This window comes from Aplidium turbinatum, chromosome 4 (genome assembly GCF_918807975.1).
Source record: "Aplidium turbinatum chromosome 4, kaAplTurb1.1, whole genome shotgun sequence".
Classification (NCBI taxonomy): Eukaryota; Metazoa; Chordata; class Ascidiacea; order Aplousobranchia; family Polyclinidae; genus Aplidium; species Aplidium turbinatum.
This window is the reverse complement of record NC_137475.1, coordinates 4,485,057-4,510,950: the sequence shown is the minus strand read 5'-3', so window position 1 is coordinate 4,510,950 and position 25,894 is coordinate 4,485,057. Positions and strand designations below refer to the sequence as shown.

General features: G+C 39.7%; 1 protein-coding gene and 1 long non-coding RNA gene across 2 annotated transcripts; both read left to right on the top strand.

Annotated features, from left to right (window-relative positions):
* Positions 1–1,446: 1,446 nt before the first annotated feature.
* On the top strand, positions 1,447–18,690 carry LOC145768477 (retinoblastoma-like protein 1). Its single transcript, XM_082579975.1, has 19 exons — positions 1,447–1,662; positions 2,418–2,557; positions 2,811–3,053; positions 3,137–3,201; positions 3,368–3,499; positions 3,916–4,112; positions 4,335–4,390; positions 6,594–6,765; positions 6,982–7,157; positions 7,353–7,465; positions 8,032–8,141; positions 8,608–8,745; positions 9,480–9,638; positions 10,197–10,409; positions 11,695–11,808; positions 12,171–12,350; positions 12,893–12,964; positions 13,563–13,769; positions 17,359–18,690. The coding sequence occupies exons 1-19, from the start codon at positions 1,528–1,530 to the stop codon at positions 17,686–17,688; spliced, it is 2,952 nt and encodes a 983-aa protein (XP_082436101.1). The 5' UTR covers positions 1,447–1,527; the 3' UTR covers positions 17,689–18,690.
* Positions 14,667–16,118, top strand: LOC145768478 (uncharacterized). Its single transcript, XR_014288943.1, has 2 exons — positions 14,667–14,896; positions 16,070–16,118. It is a non-coding gene; the product is annotated as an uncharacterized LOC145768478 (long non-coding RNA).
* Positions 18,691–25,894: the final 7,204 nt, after the last annotated feature.

Sequence of the window (25,894 nt, the reverse complement as noted above, 5' to 3'; positions counted from 1 at the left end):
GGGCGGGGATCTGAATACTTGGCGAAGTGGAGATGTGCTGCTTGACCATTGTTCACACCACGCCGCATGGCACCACTGTTTGCTAGGGCTTCTACCAGAGGCTGCCAGAAGGTCTTGTGCAGTGCGTACAAATGGCTTTCTTGATTTTAGCCGCTGCTTTGGTGGATATCTCAGCGTGGTTGCGTGTAGCAGATGGCCGGGGTTTAGGGCTTTACGACTAAGGGAAAGAACAGCACGTTGGCGCCGTAGTGCAGCTGGCTCAATGTTTGCGAGGACAGGCAAGCAGTCAGTAGTAGTTGGAAGGAGGCAACCTGTGACAGTTTGCGGGCAGTTGTTGATTGGCACATCGACAAGGTCAGTAATGTATGGGCACTTCTGCACCAAGTAGCAGCACAGTATTCAGCAGGGGCGTAGACTAAGGCTAAACCACTTGTTCTCAGCACTGAGGGGCTAGCACCCCACCTTGTACCAGCAAGACGTTTCAAGAGAGCAGAGCGAGCTGTCACTGTTCCGCGTAAGTGTTCCAGGTGTTTGCGGTATGTAAGAGACCAATCAAATCGAACCCCAAGGTATGTGGGTGTGGCTTCAAAAGGAAGTGGCCGACTGTCCGGCCGTTATTTTGGATGCTAATTTCCCTGTTTGAGTCTCTATTACAAATTGTCATTGAATTTGTTAGTTGAAAGTGAATAGATCATTCCAGTGTGGCAGCTCGTGATCATTTGTAATGGAGGAGCCACAATCTTAATTCGGTTTGTGTATTAACTGGTGATGATCCAAAGAGTTTTAAAATATGTGCAAGCAAAATCAATAACTGTTACGTACGGTAGCCTATAATGTGTTGTGTTACCAATGCTACTACAGCTAGAAAATTCCAATGCAATTGCTCCGTCCTGTCTTGCTACGAACTACTGCTACGTCACAATGAGCAAAAGTCATTCATATGAGCTGTCGCGCAATACAGCCCACGATTCACATTTTTATTGAAACAACGCATCTTCCTTACCAGTACAATGAGGCATCTTTTAGAGCGCTTGGTAAGAGTGGTAGCCTACAGTCGCTCGAGTGGAACATTGTCTACTTGAAGTGGATATTATGAAAGGCCGGAAGCTCCGGCCGGAGTTGTAATTCTCTAGCCGGAACATCTTTTCTCTAGCCAAGAAGTTGCCTTCGGTGCATTACTAAAAGTTTTTCAATTTTGTCAGGAAGAGTAAAGAGTTGGGCAGCACCAAAGTGAAGTTGTTTCTGAGGTCATAGCCTAGTTTTTGCAAAATTTTGTCAATTTTGTTGGGAAGAATCATATTTTGCACATAGACTTTGAACGCAAATTTTGTTTGTAAATATTGAGTAGCCTTCTAACAGCGTCAATTTGTGTTTCTTTCTGTTAACTTTCAATTTGTGTTAACTTTCAATTGTTATCAATGACATATATATATATTTGTAGTTTTTTAAGGTTTGCTATAATGCTATATTAGACTAGCATTGGTTTTACTAATTTTATTATTGTTTTAATCCATCGTCAAAGTTATAATGGAGCATGACCACGAAGAAGATGAAGTGGAACAAAGGTTTCGTGACTTGTGCCTTGCCGTGAACATGGATAAACCTACCATGGAAATAGCTTGGGAAGCTTATGAAACGACGAAAACCAATTACACTCTTGAAGTTAGTGTAATTATTTTTATTCAGTAGCTTGTTACAATATTTTTATTGACATTGTTTATTTGATTCATTGCATTAGTAATACATACCTCTTTGTACCATTTTTATCTCGTTTGAGCTTGGTTTTTATTTTTCATTTTTTAATTGTGACACTTTTTCACGGACTTTAACATGTTTTTGATGTCTGGCTTAATGGTTGGTGTGTCAGCCTCTGAATAAGTAGGCATTGGTTCAATGCCCTGGTGGGTCATACCAAAGACTTTTTAAAAGCGGTAGTGAATTTTGTTTTTGCTTGGCACTCAGCAAAAGGAATAGATTCAGGATGATGTTGTACTCGGCTGCACTGACACTGTCTGCTTTGTAAAGCGCTGAGCAACATATCTGTGTATCATATAATAATAATAATGTTAGTTTTTATATAGCGCTGTATCCATCGCAGAATGCGTTGCTCTACAGCGCTTTACAAAGCAGACAGTGTCAATGCAGCCGTATAGAGGCGCAACTGAGTACATTATTACCCGAATCCACTTCATTGCTCAGTGCCAAGCAGAAATTAGATTCAGTACCATTTTTAAAAAGTCTTTGGTATGACCCGACATTCCGACAAGGTATCGAACCCATGCCTACCGCTTCAGAGGCGAGCGCACTAACCACTAAGCCACCGAGCCGGTATCAATATATCTATATCAATATATATATCAATATATCTATGAATGATAGATATAGTGCTATATAAATACACTTATTATTACTTGTAGGGTGATAGTCTTCATTGGTTGGTGTGTGCACTTTACTCTGCTTGTCGACGCAATTTGCCTTTGATGAAGTCCGTGTCTGGTAAATCGTTATCAAGCAATTGCGTATCTTTAACAATGTTGCTTAGAGAAGCAAAATTTAGGTGAGTGATTTTATAGCAGTCTTATAAATAAATTTAGCTATGATTATTTTTATTTTGATACAATAATTTTTGTGTGTGACTTAAACTTATTATTATTAACCAATCACACATAGCTCACCAATGTAAATTACACACTGTTTTGTGTTCCCTTATTTTTAGAGTTTCGGAAGTTTGCATGTCTGGTTTAAAGTGAAAATGAAGAGTTGTCCAGCACTGATTAAGATTACATTAATATAATGTAATTTTTTTACAGTTTTATAAGTTTTTTGAAGAAGATGGAAAAGTGGCTGAACATGAACAGTAGGAGTTCACTCAAACTTCTGTCAGAACATGTTACCACACTTGATCGAAGTTTCAGAGTTTCCACTGTGGTTTTTAAGAAATATAATTTAGTTTTCCGACACGTTTTCAAAGATCCCGATCACCCAAATCAACAATCTGTTTTGAAAGGAAGCACCAAAAATCCATCACGTCCTCATCGTAGCAGAAGGCACTTGTAAGTGTAACAATGTTTTCATGAGAAGCTAATTATTTTGCAATTTGTTTTACATGTTTTCAACTGCATATGTTATCCTACAGAAAGCGACAGTGCACAACAAGGGAAATCTTTAATTTCTGTTGGACTCTTTTCGTTCATGCCAAAGGTTTGTTGAAAATTACATTTATTTTATACATTCAAGCTTGGTAATTACTAACGACAATATATATTTCATGATTTAACTAAGGGATATGATAACCTGAGTGCTATGAATAGCCTATGACATTCTACCGGTAAGTGCTGTAAAGATACCATTTGTATTGTTTATCCAGGAACTGAATACAGAGATGTGGGCGATGAACTGATTAGTTCTTTCCAGCTTTTGCTCAGTGCTATCGACCTGTGCTTCAAGAACGCGCTTGCGTGCGACCATCGAACTGCTCTACTAAATCCTGAATTTTCTGGTTAGCTTTCACTTAGTGAATTTCTAAGATTTTTCTATGCAGTATTAACATACATTTAAGATGTCATTCTTGTTCAAATACTTCTATTTGAGTAAGCTTAACTGAAGAATCGAAGGTGATCTAGCTACTAGCTGATTGAAATCGATTTTTAGCCATTTATGATTGAACTGATTCGTGTGAAAATATATTCATTTACATTACAAGAGATGTAACCGAGTCGTTCATATTAAGCATTGTTGTGGGTTTGACACCTGTCGGAAGATATTTCATTTTCTTGATTTAGGATTTCAATAAATTATTTTTCATAACTTTCAATCAGTCTCTAAACAGGTTACTCATGTTGTATACTGTATATATAACAAGAATAGCAAAAGTAAACTTTTCTAAAATTCATCCAACTCAATGTTTGTATTCAGGGCTGCACGATGGTTGGGAAGAAGAGGGCCTGTCCTCTATCAGTGGTGACTTTGACATTATTGCTATCCTTGTGAAGCAGCATTCTGCCTTGCAGTTGTCTAAGGAGGAGGCCGAAGAATTTGTCCTTCAAGCGCGAGTTCGAAATATTCATAATTGGAAAACTTTCATAGCCAATTTGTTGAACCCGACTGAAGATGTGAGTTGGCATAAACTTAAAAGAAACTTGTCCACTACCAGCACTACATAGAAAAAAAAAACTCTGTATAAATTACTGTATAGTTGCAAGGTTAGTTACATTCATTGTCTTACATTTATCACACCCTTGGTAGAAGTGGGTTAGGGTTGTAAATGACTAAAAGTGAGCCGACAACTTAACTTACAAGTTTGAAAGTTCAGCTAAATAGTTTCTACTTTTTAGGTCTTTGTCGGAGATGAGCGAAGTTTATTTTTACCTGAAAACTTCGACACGAATTGGTAATAGGTTGTGTTTAACTGTTTATTTACAGTATATATTATATCAACACTCAACAGTTTTCACATTTGATTGATGATTTTGGTTTGGTTTTGAATCTTTATTCCCGGACTGACAAAGCCTTGATAGGTTGCTCCTGGTAGTTTTGCATACTTGTAGGCTCTGTGAAGTAACGGCTTTTGATGCATTGCCGGTTACCGAGATTGGCAGAGTGAAGTTTTCGATGGTTGAAATGTTTTTGCCAGGAAATTATTCCATGCACTAATTGCCGCTGAATGGAGAGCAGTCGTTAGAATGCGTTACTCAAGCGCACACACCTAGAGTCGAACTTGCGCTACGTGATCTTGAGCCGGGCGCGTAACCACTGAGCTAACCGGGCGTACATTTTCCCAATAATATTGAATGATCTGTTTTACTTTTATGTAGCTTTTAAGATAAGTTTGTTACAGTAAAATTGCTTATCTAGACCAGGGGTCCGCAAATACTTTTTGGTGCGACCCAAAAAGCAATCGTTCGAAATCTTTGCGACCCAAAGGTTTCGGAATGCGCAAAACACTTTGCAAATTAATATCAATTCCAATAGCCTACGGTCGTCCCCGCTTATTAAGGCCACATCGGACCGGACGATTTTGGCTTATAAAGCGGGGGACAATTTTCTACCCCTCCTATACCTTCAGTAATTCCGGAATGGACCAAATTGGGCTTAATAAGCGGGTGGACCTATTAACCGTGTGCTTCGTCGTCGTGCAAGCCTCTTGGGCCGAGGGTCTACTCTATCCTTTAACCGCCCGATTCAAGATGTTCCCAGACTACACTGGAAGGCTACTAGAGATCAGCCAGTCTTTAGTTTCATCATCCATGACACGCAGACCTTCCACTCCGTTAGGTGACTTGAAGATGGTACAATCATTGATGATGTGGTCTGCGGTCTGTTCCTCGGCACCACAATCACAGGAGGAGGAAGAGGCCGATTCCTCTTTGGTGCATACGGTTGAGCGGAAAAGCCCGACGCCTGTACGGAGACGGTTGAGGCGCACTCATGCCTGTCTAGGTAGTGTCAGGCCGATGGGCATGTGTCGGCGTCGGGGATGAACGAATGGAGTCTGGTGGTACTTGACTTCCATTCAGAATTCCATTTATAGTCCGCCCAAGTAGTCGCAGAGATGAAGTTCATCTGCTTCGTTGATCAGAAGTTGAACGACTGGCACGATTGGATGTCTTGATTTCAGTCGACGGGGGTGCTGGTTTGGGGGAGCAGAGATCTTGTAGTGGAGAAGATGGTTAGGCTCTAGTGCCCGTCGGCCAAGAAACAGAGTGGCTTCTTCGCGACGAAGCTCCGCAGGTTGGATGCCAGCGAGAATAGCAAAATTGTCCAATGGTGTGGGACGCAGTCATCCGGTAACTGTGCGCAGGGCGCTGTTTATGGCAGTGTCGATGTTATGGCAGTGAGCACTGCGGCACCAAACATATGCACAGTACTCTGCTGAAGAGTAAACAAGGGCTAAGGCTGCTATACGCAAAGTGTCAGCACTCGACCCCCAGCTAGAGCCTGCCAGGCACTTGAGTAGTGCAGCGCGGAATGTCATTTTCTTGCGCAGTGACACCAAATGGTGGCGGTATGTGTATGATCTGTCATAGTGCCACCCCAAGATATTTTGGTTCGTGGCAGAAAGACAGAAGTTTTCCATTGTAGCTCACGATTAGCTTCCCGATTGTGTAGGTGGAAAGCTGCCGCCAATGTTTTGATTTCGCTGAGTTTCAGTCGCCAGTTCTGGAGATAAGCTGAGAGAGTTTTCATGCCCTGCCTCAAGGTGTCTTCCAGGCTATACACTATAACCGTGGGCTTAACTACTGTACTGCAATCGAAAGTATAAATTTTCTTGTAGCCTACCAAATTGTACGAAACTCAGAACATCAAAGACTATATGATTGTATTTATTTTTGCCATACAAGTTATGTTTATGGTAAGTTTAAGCCGTTTTGCGACCCACTGCGGATGGTTTCGCGACCCAAATTTGGGTCGCGACCCACTATTTGCGGACCCCTGATCTAGACCAATATTTGAACGTCAGAAAATATCAAGTTGTAATTCTGCATCTTTATTAGGTAAGGTTTTGGAATATCACATTCACAGTATAGCCTATGCTGTTTTGTACAATGCAATTGTTTTCCAACACGATTTCCAATTACTTTTGTCGATTTCAGTAAATCCATGAACAAAATCTATGAAGAATTCGTGCTAACCGAAGGGGATTTCGATGAGCGGGTGTTTCTTTGTGACGACGTCGATCGTGAATTGGGTACCCCCATCAAATCTCCCCCTGCCCAATCGCGGATGGAACAATTAAAACGCGAAGTGGCCGAACATCTGGCCGTGGTGAGCGCAGTCTTTTCATGCATGTCGGATGATGCTTTGCTGATATTGTTACATATTTAAATGTATCATTTTTGCCACAACTCATAAAATGAGAATTACTTTGATGACCACTGTAACTGTTACTTTTGAAGGTGTGAAACCTGTGCTTGATTCTTTTGTTGTGCTGCATTTTGAAGTTTTCACGCTTTCTGAACTGAATGTTTATTATTCCTTTAGCATACAACAGTCTCTCCGAAAACCCCCCTCACTAATCGTCATTACCTAGAAGGGAAGCAAGACGAAAAGGTCCCATCTACCCCTGTATCTTCGGCGTATCTATCTATTGCAAAGCTCAAGAAGATTTTGCAAGGAAAAAAACCTGAACCGTCCAACAAGTTGCTGTCAATATTTAGGTAGAAAAATATTTCTGTTAATTTGTTCAGAAAGAACAAATGAAATGCTTTTATCGAAGATATTCAATAAATGAAGGAATGTCTACCCTATTCTTGTTAGTACGTTAGACTAATTTAATAAGTACATTTTCGTTCCATTCTCCAGTCCACAATCATAGACAATCGAAATCTGAGTCTCTTGTGTTCTTTGTACAGGGAATGCCCAGAGAACCCGTCGGATGAGATCATGAGTCGCGTTGCAACTCTCGAGGAGACTTTCAAAGCTGACTATGCAAAGCCATATGGCGACCACCCGCCATCCTCACAAGGTAGTGAACACACTATTGCTTGTGAGGAATGTTGGAACAGTGTTGCTGTGGCTTGTATATATTCAGTGAATAAATACTTTTACTTTACTAATACCATACCCCTTTTTATATATCTAAAGCTGATAGTGGTTGGTGATTTAAATTAATGGAGCATTGGAGATAGGTCACTTTCTTGTACCACTAATATATAAAAAAAAAAACTGAGTAACATCACTGGGTGTAACATTTCTTATGTTTTTGTTTACGTGAAAAATATACAGAGGACATGAATAAACTTTCAAATGTTTTGTCTAACCACTGACATGTGAAACACTTACTAACGTTAGTGGAGTTAACATATTTTTATTTTTGTCACGCGAAAAACTAAACCTACTTAGCGCAAGTAAAAAAAACGTTTTGTTGCCACAACGATGTGACCTAGTGTCCTGCTAATGACCCAGTGACCACCAACAAATTTTTCATGATTGTGGAACCTAAGTATCGAAGGTCGACATTCTTACTAGTCGACAACGCAGACAAAGTAATCTCATGTCAAGTTTTAAATGAAAATAATATTTCCCATGTAGAGTTTGTCGCTCCTCGTTCATTGATGTCAACCACACTTTATTTCCACGTGCTGGAGAGGACGATTATGCTTGAGAAGGCTCGGCTGAAGAACTCTAATGCAGATTTATCGGTGAGGTCAACTTGATTGCTTTGCTTTTGATGTTTCAGGATCACATCTTATATGTCATTGGCAATGAAGCAGTTTTCCAGATTGCCACTGTTGAATGTACAGTATTTCTTATGTTGTCTATCCTATGCTGTATGTACTCAGTCTGGCATTATTTGCAGGAAAAAATCACTTACATCTTTTTTTTTTTTTTTGAAGTTTCGTTTACAGGGTGTGGGTTTTTACTGCGATACTGAAAAACTTGCTGCATATATCACTAATAAGATTATCTACATTTGAGTTGTCAAACATATTATAGTTAACTTGTGGCATAATACATCATGTGTATGTTTTTGAACATAAAACAAATTATCATCTGAAACAAAACTTCCTGGTTGTGCAACTTCACCCCAAGATCGCATTTTTCAATTCATAAGTGGATACGCAATCATGAACCCGACATTTGTGACGACATCTTCCATCTTTCTAGGGTTTGTTGAAGCGAGACGATTTCCACAAGCTGCTGTTTGCTTGTTGCGTGGAGATAGTGCTATGCTCATACAGCTCTCCCCGTACGTTCCCGTGGGTGCTTGATGCTTTTGGCCTCACTGCTTACCATTTCTACAAGGTTTGTAATTTGGTTTGGTGAAAAATAATATTTTCGTTTATTGCTGATCTTCTTCGTGTGAACTTCCTTCGCTACTCCAAGGGTTGAGGGCTCTGCCTGTTACCACCCTTGAGAAGTGACTTGGTCTATATGTTTGGGGTTTGGGCAGGTGTCGAGTAGCCATTGAATTGATTCGTCATCCAGTTCATGCAGACCCTGCACACCATTTGAAACATAATAAAAAGTTGCTGATGGTGTGATCTGCGGTTTGTTCCTCCTTGCCACACTTACAGATCATGGATGGAGCCATCTTCCATTTGTGGATGTTGGAATGGAATGATTTTGCTTTCTGCTGATGATTGTGAAGAACACAAATAATGAAAGCTTTTTTTTTGTTATGAATTATGCTCGCTTAAACTCACTAAAAATTGTCTAAGTCCTGTGATAGTGCTGTAAAGTTTAAGTAGAATTAAGATATTGCAAACCTTGACTGTTGTCTTCACTTGCCGTGTATGCGATGATAGTACGTACAACGGATGAGATTACAACATTGAGATGGGTGCCTGAGTTTTTGGTGAGGACAGAGTGATGTCTTTTTCTCGACCATGGCACGGAAGATACTGTAAGCCGCCATGTTGATTTCCTTTGAGAATCCTTCTGCGTTAACCTGATCGTGAATAGGGCGTTTAGAGACAGCTGCTTGATCAAACGGAAGATATGATATAATTGTAAACAGACTATTGCCTCTTTTTTAGGTGATCGAGCTCGTTGTGCGAGCTGAGGAGACCTTGTCCGGGCAATGCGTCAAACACTTGAACCACGTTGAGGAGCGGATCCTGGAGTCCCTCGCCTGGAAGTCGGGATCTCCATTATGGGATGCATTGGATGAAGTCGAGGCGCCTTCCTGCGCAGAGGTTCGATGTGTTAACTTTTTTATGTTTTATTAAATGTACGTTTGTTTACACTCGCTTAGTGAATGGAGTGTTTGCCTCTGAGCCGGTAGTAGTAGCTTCGGTATGGTCCGGTCTTATGGAATTCTTGTATAAAAGTCACAGAACCTTGTTCTTGCGTAGCTTTTGAAATTCAATGGATTTGTAGTCATCATGCACTCGGCTGTATTGGAACTGTCTCCTTTGTATAACGCAACGCGTGTCTGTGATAGATACAGCGCTACGTTATTATGGTTAGTCGGCAAAGCTAGAATATTATCACGTAGTAACTTGTCAATGCGGAAGCTGGCACTATTTTTAGCGGCCTCCTACACTACGAAGTGTCACTGTTGCCTCTTGTCTTAACTTTATGGTGTTTTATAGGTTTTTTTTATTTCTGATGTTTTTTTGGTAATTTAACACTTTGGACAATTGAATTGGTCAGTATCAAGTAATTATAAGTTGCTTTCAAATTGATTAAATTGTCCATGTTTCCAATGCCATAGACATGCATGAAAAAATACAAATGCACTTGCATTTCAGGTGAATCACCAGCAAAACATTGAAACAGGGGCTGAGAAGTCTTCTCTACCGGTGAAGTCCCCACTAACCCACCCTCGTTTGAAGGCAGTAGTCGATGGGGACCTGGGGGGGCGCAAGATGGATGCAGGGTCGGTCCAGGACAGGTTTAGCTCCCCAGCCCCTGGATCGGCCAAGCGGAGGCTTTTCATCTCCCCCAAAGTGGATCCTACAGTTGTAAGTGCTGAATATCTCAGACGAATTTTGCTGTCTGCGTGGTTGACACCTCAAAATCTACATTTACTTGTAGAAGCAAAATCTGTTGTCTCAATCATGAAAAAGCGGCAAGACTTTGATTCTTCGTAGTTGATCACCTAAACATTTCTGCTACGTCGGCCTTTTCGTATTCGCTGCTTACTCGTGTGTGACGTATGCTTTATGTTGGGAAGGCTGCATTTAGGACATGGCTTGTCTTGCCAACCGTTTCTATGCATTGTCCTAGTGCAGTGATTCCCTACCATTTTTGGATGACGACCTCTTATGTCTTGCGACTCCACACCCTCATCATCTATTTTTCTAAACAGTAAGATCAATGTCGATGGTCGCAACCTTTACAAAACCTTTTAGCGACTCCGTAGGGGGTACGCGGTACATCCCCAGATTGGGGACCACTGTCCTAGTGGCTTTCGTTTATGCCATTGAAGTTGTGATGTTTCTTTATAAACCTAACTAGAGTCCTTGTTGCTATGTAATTTGTTTGCTATGTAGAATTAAATGAAACGAACAAATAGAACTTGGTTTCTGTGGATATGAAATCACCATCATCATAATCCATCGTCGGTTTGTTCCCCACTAGTGGGGGTGGCCGATTGTTTCCGCGCAGCAATTGTTTTAATCCCTTTTCTCCATTTCACCCTGTCCCTTGCATCTTCCTCCTTCAGTCCGACTTTTTTAAATTCATCCTTCACTTGTTGTTTCCACGTTCTTCTTGGACGACCGCGTTTCCTCTTCCCATCCACCTTTAGATCTAGTGCCTTTCTAAGAAAACTTCCTTCCTCCCTCCCTCCTTATCACATGTCCATACCATCTTACTCCATTTTCCCTTGCCAGTTGGTCTATGGTCTCTCTCATCTCTAGCATATCCAACAATTCTTCAGTCCTTTTTTCCCTTCTCGTTTTCACTCCACACATTGCTCTCACCATTGACCTTTCCGTTCTTCTCAGGATTGCCAGTTCACTCTCTCTCAATATCCATGTCTCGCTACCATATAGCATTGCAGGCCGCACACAGCTCCGATATACTTTCCCTTTCATCCTTAGTGAAAATTTTCTGCCATACAACATTTCCCCACATTCCCTGAACTTTGCCCAGCCCAATCTTGCCCTTGTTGTCACCGCTGCTTCACATCCATAGCATGCTTCACTTCACATCCATCACATCCATAGATTACAAAAGGTACATTCCAGCTTATACCTTTTTTTAATATTACGTGTACAATACATGCTGCAATGTGTTTTATAGAACAATGGAAATGTTAGTGAAGAAAGTAAAGACACAAAGAACCCAGAAACAGCAACCCCAGTGAACAAAGGAAGACCAAAAAGAGTTGGCTCCCTAGCTTTATTTTATAGAAAAGTATGTTCAAAGTCCATGAGAGATATCATTTATGCCTACAATCGACTGTATGTTTGTTCTTTGTATTAAGCTGTTTAGTGTTTATTTTATATAAACAGTAATCCACTCTATATGCTGTATGTGAGGAATGTTCGTTACAGGTATACTTAAAAGAAAATCGTTTAGTTTGATTTCAAATAATGGATTCAATGTTGAGAGAGGGTTTGGCCATTTGCTTTTTAACAGCGGAAAAACGAATGTTGCTTGAGTTTAAAATTTGCGATTGTGTGAAAGAAAGGGATCAAACTTAAACGGAACTAAACGATGATACCTGCCAGTCGTCATTCCCACCAGGATCATCACACCCGATTGTTTGTTTGCAGGTCTTTCATCTCGCCAGTGTCAGGCTACGTCATTTGTGCGAGCAACTTGCGATTTCGAACGAACTTCGCGCCAAGATATGGACATGCTTCGAGCACTCGATATCCAAGTGGGCAAGCTATCTGGCCCGTGACCGTCACATTGACCAACTGCTCATGTGCTCGGTGTACATCATGGCAAAGGTATAAGGCCTACTTTGGTTGAATGGTTTACAGCAGGGAAGTAGCCACGGAAGGGGGGCTTCGTATCCCAAATTTTATCTTCCCCCTCTTTTTGGGGGCTTGGTGGCCAACATTTTATCTTTCCCCCAAAAAAATTTATATGTTAATACTATTACAACGTATTATAACAACTACCATTGTAATTCATGTTGAATGGTGTTTGCCCCCCCCCCTCAACAGTTGTTCCAGCTGCTTAAACTTCTCTTTCTAGCTACATCACTCAATTAAAGCCGAGTTGTTGCGAACTTTAGGTAACTTGTTTTGGATTATTGTTCCTTGTTCGATGTTCGATGAAGTTGGTTCACATTTGAAAGCAATTTTAACTTTGAAGCCAAATGGTTGGAATGTCTGGTTAGTCTAATCACAAAATAAAGACATTTGTAGTACTGAAGGTGAAGACAGTATAGTTTTCGAAACATTTGCTGAACATGAGTTTTGTATTTACATTTTGGGATCTTTAATTTTTTAATTAAATTTTAACTTTAATCATTATTTTGAACTAGATAACTCAGCACGACCAGTCCTTCCAGGAGATCATGAGATGCTACAAGAATCAGCCACAAGCTTCCAGCAATGTATGTCCGTTAATTGCCATTTTAGATTATGACATTTCTCATGTTTCAATGCGATGGGTGAAAGGTTAAGATACAAAGCATACCTGTCGGAAAATAAACAGTTTTGAGACGTGAGACCTAAAACGGTTGTCTCGGATATTAAGTCCCGCTTTTAGGTGCCAGGGATCCCAGTCCCTCAAACTTTTTCACGACCTTTTCAAGCCGCAGCATTGCTCCAACAAAATTTCTCATACAATGTCAATGTTATTTATTCCATAAATAGTTATCAATTTATCAGCAAAAAAGTTGAACCATTGTGATATAGACAGTGGTGGACACCCTATTATGAGCATATCCCACATTGCAAGCTGCATTCTGACGCAACTGTACTCACAAGAAATCTTAAAATAAGACGATAGAAGATTTATTGTTGCCCCGGCCTCTTATCAACGATCATGAGATCACTCAAATGGTTTGACGTCACTAATATTGCGTCTGTTTTGGAAATACTTTAGTTTGTGAAGTTTTTCAAACTGAATAACCCCAACAATCCCCCACTGAAATTTTGAAAGCTTTTTAACAACCATGGTTTGATTTTTAAATGGCAAAACCTTTTCAGGTTTATCGAAGTGTGCTCATCAACCGCGCTGTAAGTCCTGCTCCTGCTCCCTCCAGACCAACCTTGAGGTCCAAGGGAACAACCAAGACACCAGATCCACCTGTGCGCATCCCGGAGCTCAGGGAAGATCTCATTCAGTTTTATAACAAAGTTTACGTCCCGAAAATCCGCAACTTCGTCAAGAAGTTCAATCCCGAGTGCTCCCAGGTACAAAGGAGGCTGCTTGGCTTGTGATGAACATTTTTTGCGTTAATTTTACGAACGCATACTTTTGAAGTATAAAAGCAAGGTGGTCAAAAACTAGCAAAGACTTACAACTAAAAGAATCTAACACAACTCATATTGCAGTTTTACACTTTTAAAGACTTGAGCTTTTATGTTTACACAGTATTGGAACTGTGGCAAACGTTTGACGCTTAAGCTTAACTCTTTACAGTTGAGGCTTTGTTGTATTTGCAAAGTCAGGTAAGCAATTTGTGGTTCTACCTGAAGGATTAGCAGAATCAAGGGACAATGCTAGAAAGCCTGACGTCTGCTGGACAGCACCGTTCATACCAATTTGTCACCATTTACCAAATATGTTGCTATTTGAGGAAATTTCTAAGACTCTGAATTGTTACAATCATAGCTATTACAAACCTGTCATCTTCCCATTACCAGAAGTAAGTAAAATAAGTAATATTTGCACCTAGACATATGTTTGGCTTGTTTAACCGGAGATTAGGTATGTACGTTGAGCACAGTTTACACAATAAGAATGTAATATGTAAGACTTTTCAACTACACCCTGGAGGTAGTATCGTTTGGTGCAATTGCATGTTCCATTTAAAATATCAAGGATTTTTTGTGGATTCTATGTTGTAAGCTGTTCATTTGATGTGTCAATTTAAATTTTAATTCGTTTGTTTTTCGCCAAGTTTAGTTTTGCAAGTAAAATATGGCTATTGGCGAAAGATCCTGCTGTACAAAAAACCTAACGACTGTATGATGAGACTACCTCCAGGATGCAGTTGGAAAGTCTTACATATTTTACATTATTATTGCATAAATTGTGCTTAACATACATATCTAATAGGGTGTTTCATTTTTTCACCATTTTTGAAATTCAAAATGCCTGGGGTCCCATCTGGTGGTATTTGGGAAAAAAAGTTTACACCCCAAATTTTTTTCAATTATGACGTCATATTGAGGTGGTCCACGAAGTTTGAAATTTTGGGGCCTCAAAATCTCGAAATTTGGCCGTATCTCCGGAACCACTCATCATAGATCGACAAAATTAGTATCAAAATGCGCAGAAGGGTCGGTTTCCTATACCTGATGTAGAGAATATTAAGGTCTATCTGCTTCAGAAAAAAAGTTATTTCAAAAAATCTGATTTTCGGTCTATTTTCTCCTGATGTACAGAGATCAGGTGATCAAGATAATAAGTTTTTCTGTATTTTTCCACTCTTGGAAGCTGCTATTGCGTAGTAATAGTCCTTGTTCGTTTTGCAAGAGACGAAAGGGTAATAATTGAAGGTATTACTATTATAATGATGATGGCTATCCCTCGTCGAGGATATTATAATGTGACCGTTGAGGAAGAGGTATGCTGCTCAGTGCTCACCTGCTTTAGATTTTGATTAAGTGTCATTATGGCATTAAGGTCAAGTATTAGTAAGTCGATGCAAAACTTCAAGGAATCGGAGAAAAATGTGCTTCCCCTTAATTCAGATATAGTCATCACTATTTTTACTTGAGGAAGAAAGTATGGTAGCCGAAACTAATCCCAAGTTTTTGAAGAAAATACCCCATTTCAAAGATTTGAGAGACGAACTGCTGAAAAATGTAGTTGGCATATGAAACATAGCTGGTCTTCCAGTGCTTAGCAAACAGAGAATTGAAGCCAAGTTAAAAGACGTGATAGAGAAGTACAATACAGCAAGAAAGAAAGAAATGAAACGCAGAGGTAATGACTCTAATGAGGTTAATCAAGAATGGTTGCAGAACTTGTTCGATATGTATGTGCATGTAAGTGAAGTGTTCGATCTCCGAAAGTCCGGTTGTTTTTCAAAACAAACTCTCTTGCAGCTGTGAACTCGAAAACCGAGTCCAGGAGAAAGTAATCGCTTTCTTCAAAGATCAGCGAAAAGATCGAAAAATGTTTATCGGTGGCGTAGATGTCAACCATGTAGAAAAGACTTTGGAACGGGAAAATCATAAAAGGAGGTGGGAAACGAGCAGTGAAGTTGAACAACCCAGCACTTCTGGCATACAATCTGCCAAAGCATCGGCACTTCTATGTTCGAAACAGAGAAAAAGAAATGAAGCAGTTAGATGTCTACACAGTAACGAAAGCGACTCTGATGGGGATATAAATTGGGAAGATGATAGGGAATACGAGCCTCTGAAACCAGCTGTTGGGGGAAAAGTGTACAAGAAAGTACATTCTTTTTCAATAAATGATAGAAGTTGTTTACTTGCTGATCGTAGGATGACTTCGGTACCCAACAGTCAGATCTTATGAGGTCGGTTCTTGGAAAAGATCAAATAGCTGCATCACCTTCGACAGTATACCGCCAACGACAAAAAACAAGAGAAAAATCTCTGATGGAAAGTGAGAACCTTCTCAACTCAGCTTCTACCATGCAGTTATGTTATGATGGGCGCGTTGTCGATAAAATAGATCGATACGTTCTCTTGGGTCAACTTGTTGATGATAATGGCATGAAGCACGAAAGTGTGCTTGCTGTTAAATATTTTCCCAAAAGTGTGTCAGTCACTGCAGCACTGATTTTTGACACCATCATCCAGGAGGCTTGCAGAGTTCACTTATCCCAAGTATATTCACTATTCAGTCATGGCTGATACGACTGCTCTCAATACAGGAAAAAAGTCCGGAGTCAATACTCGACTGGTCAATTATTTTAATGATGGAGTTGGTCATGATATTCATACCCTTAAATGCATGTTCCACATAAACGAAATATATCTTTCCCATGTCATTTCTTTTGTGGACGGCGCCAAGAAGGGTCCCGGAGCAATGCAAGATGGGGCTTTGCTTAAGCAGATAGCAAGACTAGACAAGCCCAGTACTGAAACCTTAACACCAACTATTATTACGCAATAACAGCTTCCAAGAGTGGAAAAATACAGAAAAACTTTTTATCTTGATCACCTGATCTCTGTTCATCAGGAGAAAATAGACCGAAAATCAGATTTTTTGAAATAACTTTTTTTCTGAAGCAGATAGACCTTAATATTCTCTACATCAGGTATAGGAAACCGACCCTTCTGCGCATTTTGATACTAATTTTGTCGATCTATGATGAGTGGTTCCGGAGATACGGCCAAATTTCGAGATTTTGAGGCCCCAAAATTTCAAACGTCGTGGACCACCTCAATATGACGTCATAATTGAAAAAAATTTGGGGTGTAAACTTTTTTCCCCAAATACCACCAGATGGGACCCCAGGCATTTTGAATTTCAAAAATGGTGAAAAAATGAAACACCCTAATATCTAATCTCTGGTTAAACAAGCCAAAAGTATGTCTAGATGCAAATGTTACTTGTTTTACATACTTCTGTAAGTGGAAAAATGACAGGTTTATCATGGCTATGATTGTAACAATTCAGACTCTTAGAAATTTTCCCAAATAGCAACATATTACTTTGTCAACAGGCGCTGTCAATCTCTGTGACTTGGCCTGTGTCACGGGTTCATTGTCTCTCTGACGCTTCCTTGGCTCAAGAGGAACGATAATTAATTTGTTTTCTTCGTTTTTTGTTTAATTTAAAACCCATCCAATTTTGTAGGTTTTGGAAGTCCCACTGTCCCCCATGCCACGGCCTCGGACAACCCCCCAGTCCCCCCGCCGAGTGTCAGCTACCAGCAACATCTACGTCTCCCCCATGAAGTCCCGGGCTCTTCTTGATTCATCCCCAACAAAATTGGAGTACAGCTTCTCTCGAAGTCCGGCCAGGGATCTGCGCAACATCAACGCGATGATGCAAAAGCGAGCTGCTCCGATCATCAGCATGAAGCGACACCTAGCGTTTAATGATGGTGAAGAGGGCGCTGCCAAGCGGCCAGCTTACACGCGTCGACTGGAGCTCGTTCATGCAGAACGCAACGGAACAAAGTAACATCTCGTCATCAGCATGATGTGAACGTTTGGGAACAACTTTGTCTGTCGTCTGAGTAGTTTGATAAAAAAAAGTAAAGAACTGGTTTCTTGTCCCTATCTGCCATGCCGCATCACGAATCAAGACACTTTTCAACTAGCGAAAAACGATTTTTGCTGCTTAAACATCTGGTAACGTTGTATCGATATAGAAAAATATAATTTAGAAGTTATAGTGAATTGAATTGCCCGACGTATACCGTTCGTGTCAAAGCAGTAGAAGTATGGATTGTTGTTGGGCTTGTAGCGGTTGGCGCGAATCATTCTGCGGAAGTCTGTTTTTGTTGAGTCCACCCAATAGAATGCGCTTGATAAGAGACAGAGAAACGAACTGTACTCTATCTAGCCCCAAACTCCGGCATTTTTTTCTAAAGAATTGATTGTTGGTCTTGTTTTAGGCTTGTTTCTTCCTGTACAAGCTTTGGTGTAAAATATTCTAGTCCTTGCAATGACTTCAATATGTGATCAGTAGTGAGATTCAGTAGGTGTGTGCGATCTTGTTTTTGAGAATTTGCGAACCGGTTGTTCACAAGCGGATGTCTTAGTCTGTGCATCACTCATAGCTGGTCCATATAACACGCTATTGGTAAGAGAACTTAAAAGTGTTTGAATTCTATCACTGTACTTAGTGCTGTTATTTTCTTTCAAAATTAACAGCCTTTTTATTGACCTGAATGAAAATAACCGAAGGTAGTGTGAATTGAAAGCGGCGTGCCATTACAACCGGTTTGGTCGGCTTCGTATCGCCCCTGTTTAATTGTCTTTTACAATCGTGTTTGTGTGTTGTAGTTATGCTTCCACAAAATGAAATGCTAAATCATTAAACAATCTTTTGTGTTTTAAAAAAAGTTTACGGCATTTACATTAAAACAACGTTGAATTATTAAGTCGTTCATTTCTTCGTTGTGTATGATGTATGAGTAGCGATTTTCGCTCTGTGATTTGTGTGGTATCTGGTATTACACTCAAATTGTCATTTTTGTCGTGTCCAGTACCAGTAGGCAGAAAAGCAAGGCAGCCGATCGTTGTTTCCAATTGATAGATTGTGGCGGTCTTTATCTTCGGGCTGAGAAAGCTTCTTAATCTTCGCAGTTTCGCGAGTTGTATAGGCTTTGAACCACTGACGCAGGCGCTGTCACAGAAATTGAAAGTAGAATGGTTTGAATTCTTGTGATTAGTCAAATTTACATTTCGTTTTTTTCTATAAATACTTCACCACAATGTCCACTTGTCCTCCCCGCTAGCTTAGTTGGTTCAACTCTAGGGGCTTGCGTTTGAGCAACGCATTTTAAAGACTGCTCTCCATTCAGCGGCATGTAGTGGATGGAATAATTCCCCAGCAACAAATCTTCAACAATCGAAAACTTCGCTCTGCTAATCTCGGTAACCGGCTCATCAGGAATAACCTATCAAGGCGTTGTCAGTCCGAGGATGAAGATTCAAAACCAATTAACCCATTCATGGCCGGTGTCCTTTTAAAAGGACATCGTTTTGAATTCATCAGTATTGCATCATCTTATTTTGATTGAATCATTTTGGACTTGCTAGTAGTTGTTTAGGGTCTGTTTTGGAAGGTGTTGATAAATATTTGCAAACAAAGTACTTTTTCTGAATTTTGTGAAAGTTTGAAAAATGAGAAGAGCCCGATAAAGTGAAGTGAGGAGGAACATGTATGTTTTATTGCCTATTGGTAATAGATATGAATTATGTTTCTTCATAGTTTGATACTCTGTAATATTGTGCTTCCTACTACACTCTAATTTGTGTAAGGTTTTGCTTCTTTTATTTGTTTATTTTGCTTTATATTTATTGTTGCCTTTTAAAAGGACACCGGCCACATGGCCACATTTTTTTGGTTGTTTGTAACACTGTCAAAGAATATTGAACATCGTGTAAAAGCAGCACATTGTGCCTATGGAAGACTTAACCATCGTGTTTTCAACAACCATGCTATATTTATCCGCACAAAAATTATGGTCCTCCGGGCAGTCGTTCTATCCACTCTTCTCTATGCTTGTGAAACCTGGACATTATACCGCCGTTACATCAAAAGTCTTGAAAATTTTCAGCAGAGGAAACTGGGTCAAATGCTAGGCACTCGTTGGGAAGATTGTCTCACCAAAGATGCAATCCTTGATCGCGCTAGGTTGCCCAGTTCAGAAGTCACCATATTGCAACACTGCCTTCGCTGGACAGGACATGTCATGAGAAGGAACAACGAGGAGGGACAACTAGAGACAGGAAACTCCCCTCCAGAAGACCAAAAATGAGATACAAAGATTAGCTGAAAGTCTCCCTCAACCATGCAAACATTGATCTGGATTCATGGGAAAACCTTGCTAGTGACAGATTACTCTGCAGAAAAAGATCTAAGGAAGGCACGGAAATTTTCGAAAAAAGGGATACAAAAAGCCCAAGAAAAACAAACACTAGAAAAGTTAAAACTACCACGTCCCTCCCTCCATACAATCCTTACCCCCCATACAATGTGACTTTTGCCCACGTCTTTTCCATCATACACTGGCCTCCAAAGCCATATATGACATCACCATCCAAAGCCAAATTCGATTTGATGACGAAACCAATGCTCAGACACGAGTTGGAGCCGACGACTGTCAGTGGCGTATCGCTATGGTTTGTGCCGCCCGCGGTGGACCATGATTTTACACCCCTGAACGCGTGAAGTAGGAACCAGCAAATAGAATACGAGCCAAATCCATTTCAAAAAAGATTTTGACTATGCTTTTTCGTTTACGTTTAAAAATATTCTACTGCCACAAGCTTACGACCGAGGGGGAGACTGCCCACTGGGGGGGACACCCCCCCACTAGCTACGCCGATGGTTACCGTGAATATAATACGTTCATACAATAACTTTGAAACGTCCTTCAAGTAAGATCTGACAAATTTCTACCGAAACAAACACCTTCTTATGTTAAGGTATCGCGAGATTTACATTTGACTATGTGGCCGGTGTCCTTTTAAAAGGCAAACAAAAAAATGCATCAAAAAAGTAAAAATCATCAAATTTTTTTAAACTAATTCAAAAGTTATGACAATACAACTTTGTGGCTGAAATATTTCCTAAAAAGAGCAACGGGAACTTGTGGCGGCTTTTAATGGGTTAAGTTAATTTTATTTTGACGTTGCCTGCGGAAGGGGGTCAGACCAAAACCGGTGCTCGAGCTATGTGCAACCTTTTCGCAATTTTCAAGAGTAAAGTTTCTGCTTATTGAGTTGTCCACCTTCTGCATGTTTTGGAAAGATGCCAAACCGACCTTTTTTTTGAGCGTCCATGGGCAATAGGCCTACACCCCCGATGATTTTCGATCAAGCCAACTTAGAAGATGGTTTTGGTTTTTGAATCTGGGTCACAAGAAGAATCAATTCAATTTATTTTTCTTTGTCGGAAAACAACAGCAATGATAAAATTACAAATAGTGAACGGGAACAAAAGGAAAAGGTGGCAAAACTACAAAAGTTTAAAACGTGCATTAGCCTACGTAGCCTACACGAAAGTAAATTAAGCACGGCTACCAAACCTAACAGTTTAAAGTAGATGAATTAGTTGGAAGAACTAGTTGGCTCCACATACCTAATTCAACCGGAAGTGTGCCAGTTGATGAAACCATGCGGGGACGACTGAACCTAACAGGGCCTCCGAGAGAAATCAGCACTGGTCGGGAAACAACACGAAAAATGGGCCCCATAATATTTTTTAGCAAATATTGCATTGCATGTTCGTGTTAAGCTGAAATTAGCCTACTTTCCTCAGCATGAAAAGAACTTCGTTCAATGTAAAAATCATCAATACTGTATATAATCACTGGATTACACTTGCAGCAAAAATGCCATTGAGGCAAACTATTTTGTCTAGAAAGCTTGTAAACACACAATAGGCCGACAGGCAACGAAAATAGTTCAACCAAGCATTTAATTCAGGAGTGTCCAAACTTTTCCCCACGCGAGCCAGTCTTGATAATAAGTGTTCGCGGGCCAACAGCCACAATAATTTTTCTGAAAACTGCAAGTTGAATTTATATGATTTTTGTGTGCCTGCAGGCCAAAAATAACACATTGTACAACAGGCGCGGGCCATACAAAAACGTTTCGTGGGCCGGAGTTGGCCCGCGGGCCGGACTTTGGACATCCCTGATTTAATTCAACCCTTTCTGGACTTTTTGCAATGCAAAGTTACGGATCACAGCATCAGATGATAAATTATTGCGACGTCTGAATTGATGCACAACATGTCTAGTTAGGCTTTTCAATCGGTTTTGAGTCATGGTCATAGGCCCACTGGAGCGCAAACAATTCTTTACAAATTTCAGGAATTGCTGAAACCACGTTCTCAAAGCACAACCGTTGGAGGTAGCTACCGGAACAAAAAAAAAATCATAACAAAATTATTTGGAAAAACCTTTCGAAAGTTGCAATCAATGATTCCTTGTGTAGAGATTATGGGGTGGTTCGTTCTGGTTTGCAGCTGAAGTTTGCTGTCAATTTCTGTCAAAAGTACCAACTCATCCAAAATGTCTTGAAAAATGTCATTGTTGTAGCCTACAAATGGTTTCAATTTGTCCCACATGCCCGCAACTGCACAACAGACATACGATGAAATTTTCATGGAACTTCAAACTCATCGACGATATGTTTAAGTTTGTTGATGCATTTGTCAATTCCAACAACGATCGAATCCTTTGCAATGTACGGTAGAATACATTTCGTTCGAATGATTCAGCTAGTTAAGTGGAGTTATAAAAGCGTTCTGTACTCAGGAAAACAAAGTCATTTTCTTTTAAATTTATAATTGCCAAGATTTATAATCAGCTTTCTCTTACTTAGATTACTTCTACCTTTAATTTCATTAAATTCATCAGTGAATCTTGTTTAGGACCGTAATCCACATAATGCAAAGCAGTCACAAATTTAAAACTGCTAGTTGTAGGCTACTTTAGCATTGACTCAGCTTCCGATCAAGCTCTTGTTGGTTCTAACTTGATGCATTTAAGAAACGTCTTTAGAGCTCCAATTGCAAAAGGGTAATATAAAGCATTGGGTTTGACTGCACCCCGCCTTGATTACATTCTCGAAGTCAATTTTCTTTGCAAGATGATAGGACAGCTTTCTTTAGATTTTTCAGAAATTTTTCTGTGACTGGTCTATAACTTTAAAGATGCTACAACAAGCTTACAGATAATCAATTAGGCCTACTCCAAAAAGGATAAGACATTTGAACAACGCTGTCTGTAGGCAACATTATGAATTCCAACTAGATTTAAGCAACAACATCCATAAACAAAAACTCAAATAAAGAAAAAAACTCACTACCTTCCAAATCACATCATGAGAAGCATGACCAACAAAAGGCTACTTGACCACACGAAAACAGATCTTTTAACTATGACAAAATTACATCCAATTCCAGCAATAAGTTAATAAAATCAAAAGTTTTAAACCTGTTCGGCCACATTAAAAGATCACAATTCGGAATCAGCAAAGTTTGCACAGAAGGATAAGTAGAAGGAAAAAGAAAACGTGGCAGACAACCAAAACGATGGCAAGACAACATCCAATCATGGACCGGACTCAACTTGGCGACACTGGGCGAGCTGGCTCAAAATCATCACTCTTGGAAGCAAATAACTCATGTTGATGCGCAATCTGATGCAGACGGAGATAATGACTGATGATGATGATGATCCATAAACAAAAAATATACAGGATTTACTTTCTTTAATCGTGCTTGGACTGATACCTTTAACTTTCCCAGATAACTTATGTTGGATACAACATCCTATGCCTGGCCAACGCAGATTTTGAAGTTGAGGTTCAGTTGTCAAGCAAAAATAGTTCCCGCTTAGCTAACACAGCGCCAGTTTTCAAGTTAAAACTATCAATAGGGGAGACTGGGGTAAAGTGTGCAATGGGGTAGGATGAGCAACCCCTGTTTTTGGAAAAACGAGTCGGCGGAATTTTTTTTATTTTTATTCTGGATGTATCACTCATAATGCCACTTCACTCAATGTATTTGTTATGTTCACTGACAATTGCATTTTACAATGGCACGCAATTATATCAGATTATATTGCATATGTCGAAAATTCGAAATTTTTATTTTTTTGCCAAAAACTGAATAACTTTATTGTTACACTATGTAAATCAAATCTGTTTTTTTTGTATTGGTAAGTATAAAGTGTGAGGATATTCAATAAAACGTTCAGGTTGGTTAGTCTTGTAGTTTTTTAAATATTTGTAATTTTGTCACAAAAATCAGAATGGGGTAAAGTGTGCAATGCTAGTTGAAGTACTGTATCTTGGAGCAATTGCTCAACTTACCCCAAAAGAAATAGCCTTAGCTTATTTAATGTTTGAACTGTTGAATTTGTGTCTTTTTAGGTTCGTATTGGATAAAAAAAACAGTGTTGTGTTGTGAAGCATAATGCCTCGCAATTATACAAACTAACTGACAGGGGAATGCTTCAACTTAATCGAATTGCTCAACTTACCCCAGGTCATTGCTCAATTTACCCCATACAATTTATGCCGGGGTAAGTTGAGCAACACGCGAATAAGTATCAATATAAAAAAAAATAAAAATCGCAAGGTGATAAAACTCAATCTAAAATGTAGCTGATTCACTAGTGCTTTAAGTTTACCCTATTAAAATTTTCCAAAACAAACGGTTCTTTTGTAAAAGCGACTTAAGCAAAAAGGTGCTCATCTTACCCCACCCTCCCCTACAATCGAAACCGTTCAGTGATACAGAAATCATTTCAGCTTCAGATTTTACGTCTTGAAGCTGTTCAACATCGCCTACTATAACACAAAAATGATTTGTTCTTGATGAGAAGAATCGAGAGTGACATTTACAATGATTGAGAAATACTGGAAACTACGCACTTCATTTAAGAATTTGTTGATTATTTAGTTGGTACATTTTTACTTTAGTACTAAAATGGGCCCCCCTCAAAAGTGCAAAAACAAAAAACTACTCGTTTTTCCTTTACAATGTTTTGCTAGGGGGGAAACTGGCCCGAATTCCCCCCCCCCTCTTGGAGCCACTGGAACCTAACAACCAATATAAAAAAGAAAAATCAACAACACGAGCATTTAAGAATAAACAATGAACATACGGCATATTAAACATATTAAAACAATGAAAACTATTAATAATACAAAAAGTGCTCAATGCTAAGCAAAAAGGCAAAGCAGAGCGAATTAAACCAAATATAGTCATTACCATCCGAATCCCCGACAGCCCGCAATCAATGACACGTGTTTCGCCCTTGAGGCTGGGCTCATCAGTATCGCACAACTATTCATGCCATATAACTTAGTTATAGGTCCTTTTCAATCGTGCATATCCTTGGCCACAGTTAGTTTAGTTGTTTTCTTTTCACAAAGGTATAAGGATTCAATTGACTGACAAAAGCAGCGATTGAGAATTATGTGGCATGAATTTGTGGTGCGATACTAATGAGCCCAGCCTCATGGGCGAAACACTTGTCTGCCGCTGTCAGTTCTTGATACACTCGAGTGACTCGACTGTCGAGAAACAAGAAAAATCATTTTCAATGAGATGAAAGTTCTGGAGTTAACCATGTGATTTACCCAGGATAAAATGCAATCACGTAGTGCTCAGTTGTACAAAGAAAATAACAGGTTGTTGAAGTGTTATATGACGCCCTCGAGAAGAGAGGGTTGTAGCCTACTTCTCAAAAAACCCGGCACTACGTTGGTGAAAGCTTTACTGAAACAAATAAATTCCAAAGCATTATAATACCGGCAGGTTAGCCTACAGTAGGCAGAGTAGGCTATTTAATTATTAAAACCTGGTTTGTCGAGTTCTGAACGCAGCCTTCCGTTGATTTTAAACAAGTACTTCGACAAAACAGCCTCAACCCACATTTCGTTATATTTAAGTAGTTTAGAAACAAAATCTAGCCTAAATCTTTTTAACAATACGGTATCACCATCACGTGCTGTCTCCGATCCGAAGGTTGGCTGTCATTTTCTTCCACATGTCATGTTCTAGTTCTTCTGCAATTTGGTATAGCCGCAGCAATGTTGCATAGAGAAGGCTTTTTATTTTATTTTTTATTATTATTCAAAATAATAGCAGTTACCATTTTGATGAAGTTGTCATGGTTACGATGCATCTTCAG